We start from the raw sequence: 19,411 nt of genomic DNA on the forward strand, positions 1-19,411 counted from the left end.
GCAGGCAGGATAAAGACGAAGGCACTACGAGTCCCCGAATGCATCGCTCCCAGCTTGCGCAGGGAACCCTGGGAGATGTAGTCGTTGAGGGAGCTAATGCCTATTCATTCCATCTCAAAGAAGATGCAAATTCTTCAGACAGTCCACTGAGGTGTTTTCTCAGGCAGGCCAGGCACGTGGGCGAAAAACGGGGGAAAGAAAGCCCTGGGAAGCCGGTACCGTCGCGGAGGAAGCCAGCCTGCGCATGCTCAACGGGAGGCCGGGCGGGAAAAGCGCGCGTAGCGGGGCTCGACGCCCGCAGGCCCCGCCCCGGCCCCGTCCCCGGGCCCGCGCGCCCAGTGAGCCTGCGCGGAGGGCGGGGGCCGAGCGTCGCGGGGAGGGGCTCGCGGCGCCTGCGCAGAGCGGCGGCTTCTCTCGCGAGGACGGACGCCATTATCGCATCTCCCCGACAAACACCACGAGAATTCCGCAGCCCACACGGTAATTGCAGCTCCCGCAGCCGGTCGCGCCTCCGCCTCCCCCTTCCCGCGGGGCGAGAGCGAGAGCGAGATCTCCGTCCTCCCTCCTCCTCCTCCTCCTCCCGCCCGCCGGACCGCCCGCGCCGCAGCCCCGCCGCCGCCAACTGTCCGGGCCGGGCGAGCGCCCCCAGCTCCTCGCTCCCCGTCCCCGGCCGCGCCCCGGAAGAGGGGCTCCCGCTTCCTCGCTTCCGCACCCCCTGCCCCGCCGCGCCCCGGCGTCCGTTGGGCCGCGGCTGCCGTCGCCCGGCCCGGGGGCCTCGCGCTCCCGATCTCTGCCTCGGGGCCGCGGCGGGGAGACTGGAAAGGCCTAGAACCGCGCCCGTGCTCCCCGGGGGACCGAGGTCCCTCTACGGGGTGGCTCCTGCCAGCCAGCCGTGAGCGACGGGCACCGTTTTTGTGCCGCCTCCGTGGCTGTGGACAGGAGCCGCCGTAGCCCAGGACTTGCGCCCGCGAGCCTCCGGCGAGACAGCGGAACGGGCGATCTCAGGGCTGCCCAGAGCTCGGCGAGGACCCCAGCCCGTTCCCCGGCCCCCCAGCACCTGTGTGCGATTTCTGTGATGTAGCCCCTAAGAAAGGCGGCCGTTTGTTTTTTGTTTTTCCCTAGGCTGCAGAAAGTAGATGACATTCCATCCCCACTGTGTGAGCATATTGGAGACAGTGCCTTGCTAGAGAGGACTGTTGTTTTCCCTGATGACATGGTAGGGAGTGCCTTGCTCTGGGAGAAATACATCGTCCCTGAAGAACTGTGAGCAGGTGCAGCGAGTGTGCGCTTTGAATGGGAGCGAGCTTGCACCCTCCCCGGGGAGGGCCCGGGCCGCACAGTTGTTGATGTGGAACAGGTAATTGCTCTGTTTGGAGTTGCCTGTCTGCCCAGGAATGTACTCCCGGGCCTGATGGCGTTGGCGGAACTTGCACTACAATAAATAACCGAAAAGAGGAGGCAGTCTTAGGGTACACTTTTAGCTGGAAGTTCTTAGGGGACAGAAAAATAGCTTGGAGTAGTGCGTGGTTCTGAGGAAGATCAGGAAACATTAAATAAAAACTAGATCTGGTCATTTAACACGCAGCTCGCAAATACCCAGTGCTAGAAGAAAACGCCAAAACGAGGTACAATTCTGTATGTAGGTCCATTTCCCCTGCCTTGCAATTAAAATAAGAATATATTCTTGGGAAGCTGTAGCAAGTACTACTCGGCAGGGAGACCTCCACCCAGGCTGCGCCGAAGGCAGCGAGAAGACACCCAGATAGAAGAGCACAGTGGGTCTGGCGGGGGCCAATAGCCTACGGAGCTGAGCGCCTCAGGGGGCTGACAGCATTCCAGGTTGAAGGCCCCCAGCAGACGCTGATCCACATATTAACAGGTGATTATTATTAAACAGGTGTTCTGTATTTACTTTTAACACAAAAATATTCCAGGTAGGCAGTTGTTACCCACTGCTAATTGCAAACTGAAAGGTCCTCTCCACAAGGGAGCCACGGGGCCAGGGCAAACTTAATGTTTCTCAGCAATGTTGGATTCTGTCATCATTGGTTTTAATATTTCTACTTTCTGGAGACAGGATTTAACTGTCCTCGAGGCTGGAATGCAGTGTGGTGATCTTGGCTCACTGCAGCCTCAACCTCCCTGGCCCAAGTGATCCTCCCACCACAGCCTCCCGAGTATCTGGGACCACAGGTGCCACCACACCTGGCTAATTTTTGTATTTGTAGTATAGAGGGGGTTTCGCCTTGTTTCCCAGGCTGTGGCTTTAATGTTTTAAAAAAAGAGCTTCAGGCTTTGGGGGCAGCTCCACATCCTGGCTCCTTCTCTGTGACCAGGAGACAGAGGCTGCCTCCATTCTGTAGATGAGGTGACCAGGCTGCAGATGCACAGAGCCAGGGCTCCAGTTTAGCCTAAGCCGATGTTCTAAAAAACAAAGCCCATCGATTCAGTATTTTAATCAACATAGTGTACACAACAGCAATTGTCAGTGGAAGATTTACCATGAAAAGTAGTGGTCCCCTGCCCCACCTCCCAGCCCCATCCTTCAGAGAGTGGTTTCCTGAGGTCATTCTCCATAGCTCTAAGTGAGCTGGTCTTTTTGTTTTTGAGGTAGGATCTCCCTGTGTTCCACAGACTACTCAGCCGCAGTGCCCTCAGCCTCTTTAGTGGTTGCTGCTGCAGGCACGAGCTGCCGCAACTGTTGCCCAGGTGTGGGCTTTAACCTGCCCTTTAAGCTGATACTTTTTTTACTCAGCCTTGACTTTGTGTTATGATGGGTGACAGAGCCCTTCTGTCACATGCCACCTCTTCCATCTCATGTACCCTATGTTCAGGATAGGGTCAGGTCCCCTCCTTCTTCAGCCTCTCAGCTTTTTCTAATCCTGATGGGTTATTCTTCAGCTTGCCCACGAGCCAACCTGATAATTTCCCTTCTTCTATGGCTGGGTGTGTTCAGGACTCCATGTTTTCATGTCAGCTTTCATTTCAACATGAACCTCTGCCAGGTGCTCTTCCTGCTTGTGGAGAACCTTCTCCCTCCCTGAATCCTTTCTGATCGTCTCTTTGGTGTTCATGGCATTTTACCATGTGCTGAAGTGTGGATTCCTACTCCCTTGGACGCTTTCGGGTCTTGTCTTTGGTGTTCGTGGTGTTTTACCATGTGCTCAAGTGTGTGGATTCCCACTCTTGGTACTCTGACTCTGGTGGCCTGTCCTTCAGCTCTGGGAAGCTCCCTTGTCGTGTCTGAGAAGGTCTTCCTCTCCTGTTCTGCCCTTCTGTCTTAGGAGTTCCTGTTAATTTGTGATGGACGTTCCAGGTGGACCCCTGGAGTTGCATCTTTATTCTTCCTTCTCTGCCTTGTTTATTCTCATTTCTGGGAGAGGGCTTTAATGTATCTTCCGATCATGTCTGCAGTATTTATTTCCAGTCAGATTTTTAATTTCCAAGTGTGTATTTGTTTTGTTCCTTCTTCATAGTAGCTTATTGTTCTACAGATGCCTCATCTCCATGACTGTGAGGGAACTAATGAGGATTCTTTTCAGTTCTTCTTTGTTCTGATTTCTTGTTTCCTCTAATGTCACTTAAAAAAAGTGTTGGCTTCTTGCTTTGTATGGCAAGTCCTCCTGTAATACTGACAGTTACTGTTGTCTGAGGCAGGAGGAAGCTGGCGGAGAGCCCTGTGAGTTTCCCCTTGGGTGACTGGGAGCTTGTGTTGGCGGGACCTGGAGTGCCAACTTGCAGATATTTTCTCTGGGCTGTTCCGCTTCTTCTTCTTTTTTTTTTCCGAGACGGAGTTTGGCTCTGTCGCCCAGGCTGGAGTACAGTGGCACGATCTTGGTTCCCTGCAACCTCTGCCCCCCAGGGTTCAAGCGATTGTCTTGCCTCAGCCTCCTGAGTATTTGGGATTACAGGCACGCACCCCCACACCTGTCTATTTTTGTATTTTTAGCAGACATGGGGTTTCATCATGTTGGTCAGGCTGGTCTCGAACTCCTGACCTCGTGATCTGCCTTCCTTGGCCTCCCAAAGTGTTGGGATTACAGGCGTGAGCCACCGTGCCTGGCTGCTGTTACTTCTTTAGGAGGGCCCTTTTGCTGGCCAGGGAGTTAGCGCTTCAGTGTGGGACCCACCTGGCAGGTGTGGGTGTGGCCTGCCCGCAGGGCTCTGTGAGGCCTGGAGCCCCACGCCTGTGCCCCTGCTTTCCCTTTGCGCTGATCCAGTTCTTTGCATGTGTCGGGCATTTGTGAGGCCCTCTCTTGCCTGTGTTTTTTCTTGTGCGTTTACACCACTCTATTAAAGATCATGTTAATGGAGCGAGTGGAGGTCACCCGTGTGGCCAGTCACTCCCCTTGAGCAGGAGTTTTGAAGTCTGTTGTATTCACTCCACCTTTCTGCTTTCTTGTAGCCTTGGTAATTGCGCACGGCCAATCGGACGAGGTGCCAAGTGAGCATTCTGCAGCTGCCTCGGAATTGCAGTGTGGGTGGGTGGCTTTGGCCCTGTGGCCTTGGGCTGCCAGCACACCTGGGCATGGCCCAGCAGACCCGTGTGTAGCAGAGACCCTGACTTGAGGCTCCTCACGGGGGCAGTGTGCCTCGGGCACCGTCTGCCTGGCTGGCTCCAGGGAGCGCCTGCAGTGAAGCAGCGGCGACCGTACTGGGAGCATGTTCCGGGTGCACTGTAGCCGACTGGCACCTGGAAGTTGTGTGTAGTGAGGTGAGTGCCGTCTGCCAGAGCCTTGCTAGCAGAGCGGCCCAGTGGCCGGCAGCAGCCCTCAGCATCGCTTGGGTGTTGGTGAGAAACAGACTTGAGGCCCCACCCAGGTTCTGATGCAGAATCAGGCTCTGCAGCTTGGTCAGCTGTTAGTTTTCAGGTAATTTTAGACTTTACAGAAAAGATGCAAAAGAATATTTCTGTGAGCCTCCCTGTTCTCTTCACCTGCTTCCCCTAACGCTGACGTCTTACATAACCAGCCATCCATGTCAACGCCAGAAAGCTCAGCATTACTGCCCTCATGACAGACCTTCCTCGAACCTCGGTTTTCCACCAGTGTCCTCTGGCTGTTTCCGGATCCCACCTCGGACCCTCGCTACGTGCGTGTGACTGCCACACCTCCTCAGTGTCCTTCTGTCTCTCATATTTACGTAGTCCCGAAGTATCTCCCCCAAGATCTTTATACATCACAAAGGGAAAAATAAAACAGTAACCTCTCAGTGGAGAAACCCACAGCTACTGTGTGAAGCAAGCCATCAGGGCACCACCGTCAGCCAGAAGGTGTGACACCAAGGCCTGGTGAGACACGCCACCGCTCTAGCGGCCTTGCCAGAAGTGCAGGATCCTTGTGAGAAAGTGCTGCACCCAAACGGAGGGGCGCTCACCAGGATACTGGCCAGTGCTTTTCAAAAGTGTCCAGTCGTGAGAAAATTTACCCAAACTGAGGGATGCTTGGCAAACCCTGGCCAGCGCTGCTCCAAAGTGTCCAGGCCTTAAAAGACAGGGAGACTCAGAATTTGGTGCAGCCGGGTGACCAGGTGAAGTGCGCACCCTGGTCCACACGGAAGGGCTTCTCCCAGCCTTGATGGAGGTGAGGGAGTGGGGCTTGGGGGTACAGGTGCAGGTGCTGGGCGGTGTGCCTTAGTGGGCTTTCAGACCCCTAGGCTTGTTAGCGCCAGGGTTTGTGGTTATCTTCATTGAGTCTGTACAAATCCCCACGACTTCAGTTATACAATTAAGTGAATTATGTGACATGATGTTGCAAGGCTGACCTTAAAATGTCCATGTAACTCATGGTACCAGTTTAGCCGCTTAAATCTAGAGAAAATTAACATTTCTTCATTTTGAAGGAAAGACTTCTGGGGGAAAGTAAATTTGAGGGTCTCAACAAGAATGCCTCAGATGAAAGCTTTAGAAAGTCTTCCCTGTACCTGAGGTAGTAGATAGACATCTGTGTTTTCGCATGAATGGTGGAGGTAAAAACGTGACCTCATGACTCGGTCAGCAGACGTGCCCTGAACCATCCGGAACTTCGGCGGCTGTGGGAAGGAGTTTTGGGAAGTTGAGGACACTATTGGGTGGAACCACGCTGTTGCCATTTGCTTTGAAAAAGCTATGCTTGTTTTGTGTGTGGGCTGCGCCTGGGGCCCCTGAGCCCCCGCAGGAGAGTGGGCTGAGCGATTGGGAGGTGGCCTTCCCAGCCTGCAGAGCCTCGCCCAGCTTTCCGCTCAGCCCCGTGCAGCCAGTGGGCTCGCTTGGGACTCCCCGTCTGTTGTACAAGACTCCACTCTGTCCGCCACTTTGGAGGAGAGGATGTCTCCATCCTCAGGGAGGAGAGAAAACCCTCCCCCACCCTCTGTCTTGAGCCCTGTGCATAGGATGCAGTGCATCCCAGAAGCCCCTGTCAGGGTGCCATGACTCTCAGAGAGGGAGGAGCACTCCAGGGCCTCTGTGGCGGTAGCCTGGGAGTGTTCTTGGATTAAAATGTGTGGGAAGTGTTAACTCCCGAGCTGCCAGCAGATGGTGTGCTGAGATACTATGGAGGCACATGAACTTGATTCCTGTTGTGAACGAACCTTTCACGTCCGTAAGTAGTCAGGAGCCATCCGATTGGATTAGACGTTTTGGACCGTCAGCTTCCATGGCAGAGCGGATACCAGGACTCGCTGTTTTCCCTTGAGGAGTGTCTCGGAAAGGGGTCGGTGGTGGTGGTGGAGGATGGCGTGGTGCCCCTGCTTGGAACCCCAAGTGTCCAGCGTACAGCACGGGAGCTGTGGAAGGAGGAATCCAGTGGAGGCTGAGAGTAGGCTGCAGTTACACCTGAGTTCCGTGGGCGGGAGGGGCGGGTGTGGGCATCGGCTGCCGTCACCTCCGCTCTGCCCGGCTGCAGTCACCTTCTGTCATCGTTGAGCCCAGATCCTCCGTGGACCAGGTGGGCTGGCGTGGAGTCCTGTCGGGAGGCCTGGATGGTTCTGAACCAAGCCCACAGAGGCCGGCAGCAGGGCCTGCACGGACAGACCTTCAGTAGCAGCCATTTACTTTCTGTGTCTCAGAGCACGCAGTCGTGGCCTGGAGTGACCTTGCTTTTCCCTAGAGATGGAAAGTCATCAAATATCTTGAAGGAAAGCTTCATCTTTCTGAAACTAGACACATGTTTGGATGGAACGAGGAGGGAGAGTTTGGTGTGTGTGTGGTTGGCCTTTCCTCGCTGGTGTGAACGTGCCTCCCTTGAATGTGGCCAGCGCCTTCACCTTACCAGATGACACAGGCAGGGGGACTGGGCCATGGTCTCTGCTGCTGCCGTGGCATACTGCAAGCTCCGTGGGCGGTAGGGAGCCAGGAGTACCGCCACTGCCAGCCTGCGTTTTGTGCCAGAATGCTTCCAAGTTCACACTCTTCGTGTTTGTAGACTGAATCTGACAGAGGCTGGGTGCCCTGTTTTCCCGCTGACAGTTGTGGCTGTCAGTGGGCGAACACAGTTTGCAATAATTGGTCTGCCGTCTTATAATTTTTGGTTATCCCTTTGTTGTGTGGTGTAGGTCATGTTAGGTGGTGGTCGTCGGTCATTTGTGCCAGGCGCCTTCATGTTCTTGAACTCTTGAGTCTTTAAAAACTGGCACTGGTCTTACTTTGAGTGCATTGTTTTTCAAAATTTGGGTATGAACCCAAATCAGTTGAGTGGGGCATGGCTAGCCTTAAGAATACTGGATACAAAGGAGCGCCTTGGATAAACAGGAGTGTGCCTTGGAGTGGCTAAGGGTAGGTGTCGACTCGTGAAGCTTTGGTGATCCAGACGAGTGGATGACCAACTTCTTGGAGGCCCCAGTCCAGAGTGTGTGGAAGCCACTCTTCTGTGATGTGTGTCTGCTAGCCAGTGGTTATGCACAGCTTTTGATGGAATTTGGGTAACTCTGGACGCAGTGTATAAAGCATTTTTTAAAGACCATTCACCAGGCCAGGCATGGTGGCTCATGCCTATAATTGCAGCGCTTTGGAAAGTTGAAGCTGGAGGATCATTTGAGCCCAGGAATTGGAGGCTGCAGGGCTGCAGTGAGCCATGATTGCACGACGGCACTCCAGCCTGGGCAGCAGAGCAAGAAATGGCTCACGCTGTTTCACGAGGGCAGCAGCTCCTGGAAGGGACCTTGGCATGACGTTAGCACACCGGGGCCTGGATGGTGGCAACATGCATGCCCATGATGGTGATCTTTGTGGAGTTCACTGATGGATCCCAAAGGCCCAGGATGGGATGGCATGCTTTTCTGCGAAGGGTCAAAAGACTGTTAAGTGTTTTTGGCTGCATGGGGTGTGTGACGTCGCATGTCACTGTGAAGCCACTGGACTCTGCCACTGTATTGATAAGCAGGCATCTTATTTGTGGACACTGATAATTGAGTTGTGTGTAATTTTCTCACGAAATACATCATATATATATATTTATTCACATATGTGTACTTTTGTTATTTCTCTGTTTAAAAATGTAGAACCCAGTCCTGGCTCACAGGCACGTAGAGGCAGGTAGAGACCTGGACTGGGCCGTGGGCCCTCGTGTGCCACCCCCGACCTAGAGTGTGTTTGCCCCGAGAAGGAATAAGACGAGGTCGTGTAGTGAAGCAGTGGCTGGACGGGGAGAGGCCTGGGCCGTGCACAGAGGAGCTGAGGCGTGAGCCTGTCCTCCAGGGAGGCGGTTCACCAGGCTCGGTACTAGCAGGCTGTCTGCGGAGGAGGCCGGTGGAGGAGCAGTGCTGCCCAGCCACAGGAGGGCTTGGTGGGCATGGGCTTCCTGCTGCAGTCTGTGTGGTTTTAGGAGGGACATGGAGTGTCGGGGGATGAAGGAGATGGCCAGGTCAGAGTGTGCGTGGCAGAGGGGTGATGCCACCCTTCAAGTGATGGTCGCCAGGGGACTCGGGAAGAGGCCAGGTCCTTGGTGAGGGGATGTGGAAGGGGAAAGCAGGGTGATGACAGTGGGGCTGCAGGGAGGCGGGCGGGTCTCCTGGTGGTTCTTGGGGAGAAGGGTAACAGGGAAGTGAGGTGGGTTCAGCTGTGGAAGTGCTGGGATGGCTGTGCCAAGTGACCATGGCCTAGATGGGTTGAAACCCTGGACTGAAGAAAGTGCCAGTGAGAGACCAAGGCAGGAGGTAGAGACCTGGGGGTGACCAGTGTTCCCTGCACCTCCTGCCCCTGCCCTGGGAGATGGTCCCCAGGGGCACCTACACTGGGGGCTGGCCCTCATACACACCAACCGAACCCCCTGCCCACCTTCTGGGGGCTTCTGGAGCAGAGAAGGGGCCTCGAGACCGTGAGGAAGGCCATAGGAAGAGGAGACGCAAAACAGTGGCTGAACGTAGGTGTCGCCGCCGCCAGGAGATGGCTTGTGGGGCTTTTGTCTGACACCTGGGGGGTGAATTTCAGTCTGGCGGTGGATTTGGAACTACATGGTTTGCTTGAGATTCAGCAAGTTGGAAGAGACTGCGTTTGAGGATGGGCCTGGGCGAGGGTTTGGAACGTGCTGGAAGAGTTTGCCAGGCAAGGCTTTGGTTGTAGCAGGTGGGTCACAAGGTGTATTGGGAGGATTTTGTTATTTTTGTCCTAAAGATACACTTATTTGTGAACTTTTTATTTTGGGACAGTTTGAGATTTATACATATGTGGCAGAGATCGTACATGGAGTGCCCTGGGCCTGGTGTGCAGTTTCTCCGTTGTTGATGACATCACAACCGCAGTTCACGGCACAGTGTTTGATATGCCCCAGCTGACTCAGTAGCGTGAGCTGTTTCACGAAACCAGGGATTCTGCTCTGATAAAACAGAAAGTCCATGGAAAGCACCTTTGTTGCATTTTTAAGTTAGGTGATGAGGGATTATCTGAGTTGCTAGTTGAACTAGCTGCTTTTTTCATGTAATGCTATAAAAGAATAATTGACTAATTATTGACATATCTTACTAAATGAATGAAGTTAGCCTGTCACTTCAAAGAAGTCAACTAACGGTTTGTTGCCAGTGATAAAATTTGAGCTGTCAAGTGAAGTTGGAATTTTGGAAAGCTTGTCTACCACCGTGAGCCTGAGAGCTCCCAGTAAAGCAGGTGCGGTGCTAATATTGATGAACCGTATGCTTTTGATGTTACAGAGTGAACAGCATTTGGGAGAGCTGCATAACCTGGTGAACCAATATTTTCCTGATGATTGATGCCGGATCATGCCTGGGTGAAAGATCCATTTAAAGTACAAGTCAAGCCAATGGATTTTAAAGCCATAAAGTACAAAAAGCTCATGGATACGCTTCAGATTCCACATTGCAAACAGCCTTTAAGGAAAAACAAAACACGTGTTGAATTTTGGTGTTGTGTTAAAGAAAAATCTCCGCAGTTACCTGGAGAGGCTGTTCGAATACTTTCCCTTGTCTAACTCATCTCCTTGTGAGTCTTCATTTTAGTTTATTTTTTATACTTTTTGTAGAGGCAGGGTTTCGCCATGTGGTCCAGGCTGGACTCGAACTCCTAGACTCACACAGTCTGCCCCCCGGACCTCCTAGAGTGTTGGGATTACAGGTGTGAGCCCCCGAGCCCGTCGAGGCTACGTTTTTGTCATATGTGTCGGCAGCAGACCGCAGGTGGAAGCAGATAGGAAACTCTAGGTGCTTTCAGTTAAGCCGGGCATTGCCGATTCAGATGTAAAGCTGTGTCCCTCCTCTCACTATGGTGTTGCCGTCGTTCTTTGGAAGCTATAGTTATTTTTCATAAAACATGTTTTGTATGTACTATGATTTGAATGTTTGTCCCCTTTGAAACTCGTGTTGAAAATTAATCCCCAGTGTCACAGTATTAAGAGGTGATTGGATCACAAGGGCTCAGCCCTCAGGAATGCGTTAGTGCATTCATAGATTAATGGGATCTCCTTGGCGGGGGTTACTGAGATCGAGTCCGTTAGAAAAGCCAGTTTGGCTGTCTCTCCTGTCCCACCAGCAGGAAGGCACTCCCCAGATGGGGCCCCTGGACCTTGGACTTCCCAGCCTCCTGAACTGTAAGAAATACGTTTCTTTATGTAATGAATTACCAGTCTCAGATACTCAGTTATAGCAACAGAAAATGGACTGAGACAATGTTAATATGTCATACGTTGATTTATATGATTTTTAAATGAATTAAGCTTTTTGTTCTGATTTCAAATGTGGTAAATATTGCTAGGTATAATCTTTACAAGTGCAAGCTCTTCAGGACCCGTGGTAACTTTAGGATGGTGAAGAGGGCCCTGAGGCCGGAACATCGGAACTACTGCCTGAGAGCCTGCGCGCTTCTTGAAGTGTGTCCTTAGAAATGATGGCTGATGATGTGCCCAGGTGAAACGATGCATGCTCATGCGCTCAGGGTTGGAATCTGACCACTCACTCGCATGTTTGGATATTTCCCCTTTTCCCTGCAAATACACATTCGGGGGCCGTCTTAAAGAAAAGGCAGTGTTAGGCTGGGCGCGGTGGCTCCTGCCTGTCATCTTAGGGGAGGCCAAGGCAGGTGGATCATGAGGTCAGGAGTTCGAGACCAGCCCGGCCAAGATGGTGAAACCCTGGCTCTACTAAAAATACAAAAATTAGCCGGGCGTGGTGGCGCATGCCTGTAATCCCAGCTACCTGGGAGGCTGAGGCAGGAGAATCGCTTGAACCTGGGAGGTGGAGGTTGTGGTGAGCCGAGATTGCACCTGGGCGGCAGAGCTAGACTGTCTCAAAAAGAAAAAGAAAAAGCAGTGTTGTCTGAATGTCCCCGAGCCTACGTGGAAGCCCACGGGAGAAGCGTTCTTGCTTCTGATTCCCCGCTTTGTCTCATGTCTGAGCTGCCGTTTGCAGTCTTCCTTCCCATTGTTTCCCACTCCTCCTCTCACGTTCCACTTCAGACTGATCTAGAGGAAAAAGAGTAAGCTGAGACTTTTCCACATTTCACTTTAATAAAAATTGACTTCTTTGTGTCAGTTGATTCTGTCTTTCTCATTATTTCTTTGTTTCTAGACCTACATCCCCAGAGGATTTGACTAAGTGGAATGATTAATTTCTTGGCAGTCTCCTTGTTTCTGGAGATTTAGCTTTTTACCATTTACTACCTAGTCTCTTCTTTAAACGGGAGTTCCTGTCCTAATTTTTAGGGCGTTGTGGACCTGCCACTTCCAACTCAGGTGGCCTGGGAGTCTCCACATGGAAGCCACCCGAGGAGAAGGGCGGTAGCGCGAGCCGGGGATGGGCTGGGAGCTTGGTGGCCGTGGTCCTTCCTTGTCACGGGACTGTCCCAAGCGTCCCTGTACGATCACATGCACTGTGCCTTGTGCTTAGGATGGCGTCCTGCTCGTGCTTGTACTTCACTCGGTTCCTGAGTACAGCGCGGGCCAGGCCCTTTGCTGACTTTGTGCCATCAGGGAATGTACTCAGTTCCTATTTTTGTCATCTGTAAAGTGAGGTGGGCCCTTCAAGATATGTAAGGAATAGCTCTGGCTGTGGAACGCATCTTTTTAGACGGGCCGCTGTGCGTGGATCTGTTGACTGGTAGGTACTGTGATTCACGCCCTGTCAGATCCCCGCCGGGAGGTGACGCTTCTGGGCTATATTTTTCCACTTCCTGTGGAAATAGCCACGTCCAAGTCAGATGCAGCATTAGGGCTTTTCTTAAGGGTTGATAGAAGAAACAGCTCTATGAAGAATGTCTGCCCTAAAAATACTGATGGGAAAAAAATCCGTTCTGTCGTAACACCCCTAATGAAACACGCATGTGATGTGGCTTCCGTAGCGGCGGCGAAGATCAGATCCCGGTGGTGAAGGAAACCCGAGTGTTGAGCACAGGGAGTCTTGCTGTACTTTTCTTGCTGCTACTTTTCATGTGATGAGTACTGATAACCTATAGCGTTTTGTTTTTTAACTTCTGTTAAAGCTAAGTGTTATGCCCAGTTACACTGGATTTCCTTTTAATGGCCTTTTTTTCTCTTTTAATGGGTTTGTGCTTTTGTTTTATGGGTGTCCAAAAATTTTTGGAGTAGCAACAGCAAAATGAAAGTGGCTTTGCAGTTGTCTGTTTGACCTGATGCCCAGCTGCTCTTAGCCTTTGCTGACAGTTGATGGACACCGTTCATCAGCCGTGTCGCTCACACTGATTCCATTCATCAACTCAGTAGTTAGATTTGTGACTTAATCATAGCACAGTCCTTGCTGAAATCAGGACATAGGATCTTAATCCATGGTTTTCAAATAGAATTTCTGACGTTCATCACTGGGTGTGGTGCGGGCCAGTGAGCCAGTGGGCCTGTGCCCGGCCGTGAGCACCACGATGCTGATTCCTGCCCTTGTGGAGCTCACCTTCTAGCAGGAGACACTAAACAAGAAAACGCTTTAAGATGTGTGGTAGCAGGAAAGAGTGTCGTGCGGCTCAATGCTGAGGTGTCCAGGAGGCGTGCTGGGGTGGCCAGCCCCACGGCAGTGCCCTGAGCTGGGTGTGTCCCTGGGGAGCTCGGGGAGGCCCCAATGGAGAGGCGAGTGAGCGGGCAGGGAGGAGAGACCAAAGGGCTGCAGAGGTCCCATGAGATGGGGAACCCCAGGAGGGCTTGGGGCAGGTGAAGGGCACTGCCTGGCACATGTGTTTATGTGACCCCTTGAGCGCCCTTGATCGGGATCACAGCAGAGGTGCAGGTGACAGACTGCCGCATCTGAGACAGGTCTGAGGGGCTGGCCTGGGTCCAGGCTGGGAGTGCTGGGCTGGGGAGATGAGACCAGGTCAGGGCGAGGAAGGGGAGAACCCAGGAGGATGGAGGTTTTGGTGGGAGTGGGAGAAGCAGGTTGGTTTGGGGCGGGTGCCAGGACCTCAGTTTGTAGGTATTAGAATCGAGATGACCCGCTAGGGTGGAGATGTATCTGCAGCCACAGGCTGATGAGCTGCCAGGTTAGTGCCGACTGAGCAGTGGTCCCAGGGTCTTGCCCAGGGCATCATCAAGTCAGGAAGTGAATGTGGGACAAGCAGAGAGACAAAGGAGCAGGGGCCAGGCAGGGAGGACAGCTGGGGAGGAGCTGGAATGAGCTCGGTCAGGCCCTGTGGTTGGGAGAGTGCGGGCAGCGTCTGGGCTGGAGCTGAGTGACAACCCAATGGGTGGGATCTGGAGGGATGTGAGCACAGAAAATGGAGATCACAAGTACAGACGGGGCTTCTGAGGAATTTTACCTGAAAGGGAACAGAGAGATGGGGCTGGGGCTGGAGGGGCAGGTGGGGAGGCAGCGGCAGCGTAGGGGAAGGGTGTGCGAGGGTGATGCTGAGGGCTGCGGTGGAGTGCTGGCTGCATGCTCTGCCCCTGGCCTGAGGAGGCAGGACTGGGCATTCTTGGGAACGGAGAGGGAGGAGAGCGGGATCATCCACTGAGCCTGAGGAGCGTAGGCCCAGGAGCAGGGGAGAGTTCACAGGGCAGGACTGGGTGGGGCGGGGCGCTTGGCATCAGGTGCACCTGAGGTTGATTAGAAATAGATTCTCTCCATCCCTGCCCCGATGTGTGGGTCCCCATGTCTTGGTGGCTGAGAGGTGGATTTAAGGCAGGGTTAAAGATGGTTCTGTAAAGTTTATCAAGATTTGATGTCGTTGGCCTCGCCCGTAGACTCATTACTTTGTTTTAGAAACAGTGTCATGGTAATACATAAATAATGCTTGCATATGGAAAGCCAGCAGTCCAGGAGGGCAGAGTGGACCGGAGAGTGGGGGGCATGGTTGGAGCGTCCCTTCGCTGGGTAGCCTGAGGTTTGCCATTTGTCATCCCTGACTGTCTTGTACACGTTTGCACACATGGACAGATGACCACACACGGACACCATGTTTAGGGTACAGAGTTGGGGTCATTGTCCGTACCGCTGTGCAGCTTTCCGTTTGTATAAGCTGGAGATCTCTCCGTTTTGGTTCACGTAGTTAGATCAGTCTCATCCGTGGGAATGACTGTAGTGTCCGACGGTGGATGTGTGTGGATTCTTTAGCATTCCCGTTGTATGGAACATTGAGGGTGTTACTCTGGGCTGTCCACTCTGTTTTTCCGTGTGCACCCTGAGCCCTGCGCCTCTTGAGGGACTCGGTAGGGCTGTGAATAGCTGCCACAGTAGGAGACTTGCTCGAGCATTAGTTTCAGTCCAGCTGTTTTATTACATCACACTGGCCTAGCCCCAGGACTTCTGAGAAATGGCAAATTTAATTTGCCAAAATAGCAACCGCAGGCGTTGTTCTCTTTCAGTTTTCTTGGGCTTGTTGCCTCCTTTTTTTCTATTGAAATCTTTACTGTTAGCAGAATTTTAAATGACTCTTGATCCTGGCAACAGAGGCGTTTTGAGTAAACAACTCCAGTCATGTGTGGTGTCCTCATTTGGAAGAGGTTAGGATTCAGGATTTTATGGTGAGTTCAGAGGATTTTCTTAAGCCACTTGCAGAGCTTTTAGAAACCGGGAAGAGGCTGGAGTTGGGCATTTAAACCTATTTCCTCTAGCTCCTTAAGAGAGGCAGGAATTTACCGTAGAGTCTCTGGACCCAGGGCCGTGTGTGGAAGGGCTCAGCGCATGTCCTTTGCTTTAGCCTGGCCGCACGTGGTGGGCTCCAGAATACCCTGTTTTGAACCAGGTGGTTGGTTAGGTTATTTTCCTTTGCTTTGAGGAAGTCCGAGGCAGGCAGCCTGGGCCGGTATGACAGCTCCCTAGACGGGAGGGGCCTGGGTTCCTTCCTCCCAGGGCTTTGCTCCAGCTCGCCAGCTCCTTCCGCGCCTGCAACCGTGGGGTCGAGGTGCATGGATGAAGGGACAAGGCCACAGGCTAGTGCCCCTGAGGGAGGTTTCCCCAGGGGCTGCCATATGCCACTTCCAGGCTTGTGTCACAGCCTGCTGTGGGACAGGCTGGAAGGGGGGTCTGTCTGGCAGCCCCGTGCCCCTAGTGTCAGGGGCTTTTCCATGAGCTCTGGGGAGAACAGGGGCTGGCACCAGCAGCCAGCAGTCTCTGGGATTAGGGGAGCCTCGGAAACTTTGCAAAGTTTTGTCTGTCTGTACTTTTTCCTGGAAAAGGTTCTTTTTTTTTTTTTAAGTAGAGATGAGGTTTCCCCATATTGGCCAGGCTGGTCTCCAACTCCTGACCTCAGGTGATCCGCCCACCTCCGCCTCCCGAATACAGACGTGAGCCAGTGTGCTCGGCCGGCAATAATAATTTAATTGTACATTTTATTTTATTGTTTTTTGGTTTTTGTTTTGTTTTGTTTGAGACAGATCTCGCTGTGTCGCCCAGGCTGGAGTGCAGTGGCGTGATCACGGCTCACTGCAGCCTCCACCTCCCCTGTTCAAGCAATTCTCCTGTCTCAGCCTCCCGAGTAGCTGGGACTACAGATGCCCACCACGATGCCTGGCTAATTTGTTTTGTATTTTTCATAGAGATAGGGGTTCAACACGTTGGTCAGGCTGGTCTCGAACTCCTCACCTCAGGTGATCTGCCCACCTTGGCCTCCCAAAGTGCTGGGATTATAGTCATGAGCAACACTGTGCCTGGCCGGAAAAGGTTCTGTAGTTTTTTTGCTTTTTTCTTTGAAGTTCTGAAAGGAATCTGTGACCGCAAAATGTTTTAAATGCACCAGTGCCAAGGTTTGTTGGGTGGTTTTTAACTGAGGACTACTGGTTTCATTAAGAAGTTTAGTTGACTGGGCACGGTGGCTTACAGCTGTAATTCCAGCACTTTGGGAGGCCAAGGGCGGGCCCCCTCAGTCAGGCCATGTGGCTTCTGCTTCTTGGAGTAGCTGCGAAGGCTGAGCAAGATTCCAGTCTTGATCCTAGCATCAGTGTTTGAAGGACATTAGTGTCCATCGTTGAAGTTGGAATGGATACTCCCCCCACAGTTTAGAATCTGCGTATTTTCTTGTCTGATCATTTTTAAAAAGTATACTTACTATTTTTGAAAAGGTGATAAATGCAGATGATAAAAATGGAAATATTATTAAACGATGAAAAGTAAAAAATAATTTCACCCACGCCTCAGGGATGTTGTCTGTCTTTTATGTCTTAACCTGGAAATACTCTGTGCGTATTTCACGTATTTCTTAAAAATGGAACGTGTCATCCGCACCGCCCTGCCCGTTGATAGGCACGGGATTCTGCAGTTTGGGAACTGCTTCTCAGGGGTTCTGGCTGGCTCCTGAAGCCGCATGTTATTCCATCCGTAGCTGCGCAATGCCGACATCCGTTCTTTTGCTGCTAAAAACAATGCTTTAAGTCGTTTTGTGATGGGTTTTGTGTGTGTTATGTGAATGTCCTGGCTGAATGCTTGTGAGGTGCATGGCCAGCTTAGGGGCTCTGACCCTTTAGCATTTTGAATGCTGTTGCTCTTCTGAGAGGTTGTTCCCATTTACACCCCTACTAAAAGTGCAGCAACCACGTTTTCTGATATATTCTGACTGAGTGTATCATACTTTGTGATTTTGGCAATCTGATTGGTGAAAAATAGTGTCTTGTTTAAATTTGTTTTAAAAATTACACAAGACGGCCAGGTGAGGTGGCTCATGCCTGTAATCTCAGCACTTTGGGAGGCCGAGGCAGGTGGATCATGAGGTCAGGAGTTTGAGACCAGCCTGGCTGACACGGCGAAACCTTGTCTCTACTAAAAATACAAAAATTAGCTGGCTGTGGTGCTGCATGCCTGTAATCCCAGCTACTCGGGGCTGAGGCGGGAGAATCGCCTGAACTCGGGAGGTGGAGGTTGCAGTGAGACGAGATTGCACCACTGCACTCTATCCAGCCTGGGCGACAGAGTGAGATTCCATCTCAAAAAAATAAAATAGATAAATAAGAGACTGAATATCTCTTCATAATTTCTTTTTCTGTGAATTCATTTTCATTTTTTTCTGCTCATTTTTTATTAGGTTGATTGGTCTTCTATTGCTGTGAAATAAATAATTTAGCTTTTTGGCTTATGTATGGCAAGTATCTTTTTCCCAATTTGTTTGAATTTTGCCTTAAAAGACCCTTTTAATTAAATATAAAACTAACATAGAAAATCCCATAAAATAAACTAGACCTTAATTACTTATGCAGTGGACGCCGTTTTAACAACCCCCAAGCAGGAGGCCGCCGCCTGCCAGCCCCCCTGGCCTGATACGCCTCCCAGCAGCATGGTCCCTGTGCCCCTTAGCTCCAGCTGTTATCCTCACTTCTAGGATAAATCACTCACCTGTTAGGGTTTTACTACCCAAACGTGTCTTCCTTGACACTGTGGTTGAGTTTTGCCTGTTTTTTTTGTTACTGTTTTAAAATTTCCTTTAGTTATGCGTTCCCCAGTGGTCTCGTCCATCTCCATACGATCGATTGATTGATTGATTGATTGAATGAATGAATCATTTGTAAAGTTTCATAGTCTTTTTTCTTTTTGAGACTTAGTATCGCTCTGTCACCCAGGCTGGAGTGCAGCAGTGCGATCTCTGCTCACTGCAACCTCCACCTCTCGGGTTCAAGCGATTCTCCTCTCTCAGCCTCTCTAGTAGCTAGGATTTCAGGTGTGTGCCACATACCTGGCTAATTTTTGTATTTTTAGTAGACAGGGTTTTACCATGTTGGGCAGGCTGGTCTCAAACTCCTGACCTCTGGTGATTGACCTCAGGGAATCCACCCACCTCGCCCTCCCAAAGTGCTGGGATTACAAATGTGAGCCACCATGCCCGGCTGAGTTTCCTAGTCTTGATTTTAATTTTGCTGTTTGCATTTCTATGGTGTAGTTTAGCATGTTCTTCTGCCCTCTGTATTTCCTATAACTTAGGAAATGTTAGGATTCTAGAAGCTTAATTAGATTAAGTGTTTTTGTTTTTTCTAATAGGGGAGCCTCCCAGATAGATGGTATTGAGTTCTTCATTAATGAGGCAGGTAGTGTATGTTTTTGTTTTTCTGATGGTAACAGCCACCACTGCTACTAGATTCTTAATTCGTCAGGGATTGCAAAATGATGACTGTTCTTTGGTTGTAATACTTTTATGCAGAAGAACATTCGATTGCTTATGATTTGGTTTTTCAGTGATATGATTTGTATAGGAAGGCAGAATCAATGCTTGTTTTTTTCTTTTTATTACTATTAAAATTAAAGGCCACTGGGTGCGGTGGCTCACGCCTGTAATTCCAGCACTTTGGGAGGCCAAGGCGGGCGGATCACGAGGTCAGGAGTTTGACACCAGCCTGAGCAACGTGGTGAAGCCCCGTCTCTACTAAAAATATACAGAAATTAGCCAGGCGTGATGACACATGCCTGTAATCCAAGATACTCAGGAGGCTGAGGCAGGAGAATTGCTTGAACCCGGGAGGTGGAAGTTGCATTGAACTGAGATCACATCATTGCATTCCAGCCCTGGCAACAAGAGCGAAATTCTGTCTCAAAAAAAAAAAAAAAAAAAAAAAAAAAAAAAAAAAAAAAAAAA

The 19,411-nt window shown here is 51.4% G+C and overlaps 1 protein-coding gene across 13 annotated transcripts in view; it reads left to right on the forward strand.

Annotated features, from left to right (window-relative positions):
* Positions 1–384: 384 nt before the first annotated feature.
* BANP (BTG3 associated nuclear protein) overlaps positions 385–19,411 on the forward strand; it is a 122,591-nt gene continuing 103,564 nt past the window's right edge. For 7 of the 13 annotated variants that reach the window (XM_032284649.1, XM_032284653.1, XM_032284654.1 and 4 more), the window contains exon 1: positions 385–480. Coding sequence is in view for 4 of the 13 variants with exons in the window: in XM_032284642.1 (XP_032140533.1) it covers positions 1,137–1,157 (21 nt within the window). In the remaining 9 variants the exon portion in view is untranslated. The other 6 variants (XM_032284642.1, XM_032284648.1, XM_032284640.1 and 3 more) reach the window with 3 other exon arrangements.

Source organism: Sapajus apella, unplaced genomic scaffold (genome assembly GCF_009761245.1).
Source record: "Sapajus apella isolate SASKATOON/1434 unplaced genomic scaffold, GSC_monkey_1.0 scaffold15, whole genome shotgun sequence".
In the NCBI taxonomy this organism is placed as follows: Eukaryota; Metazoa; Chordata; class Mammalia; order Primates; family Cebidae; genus Sapajus; species Sapajus apella.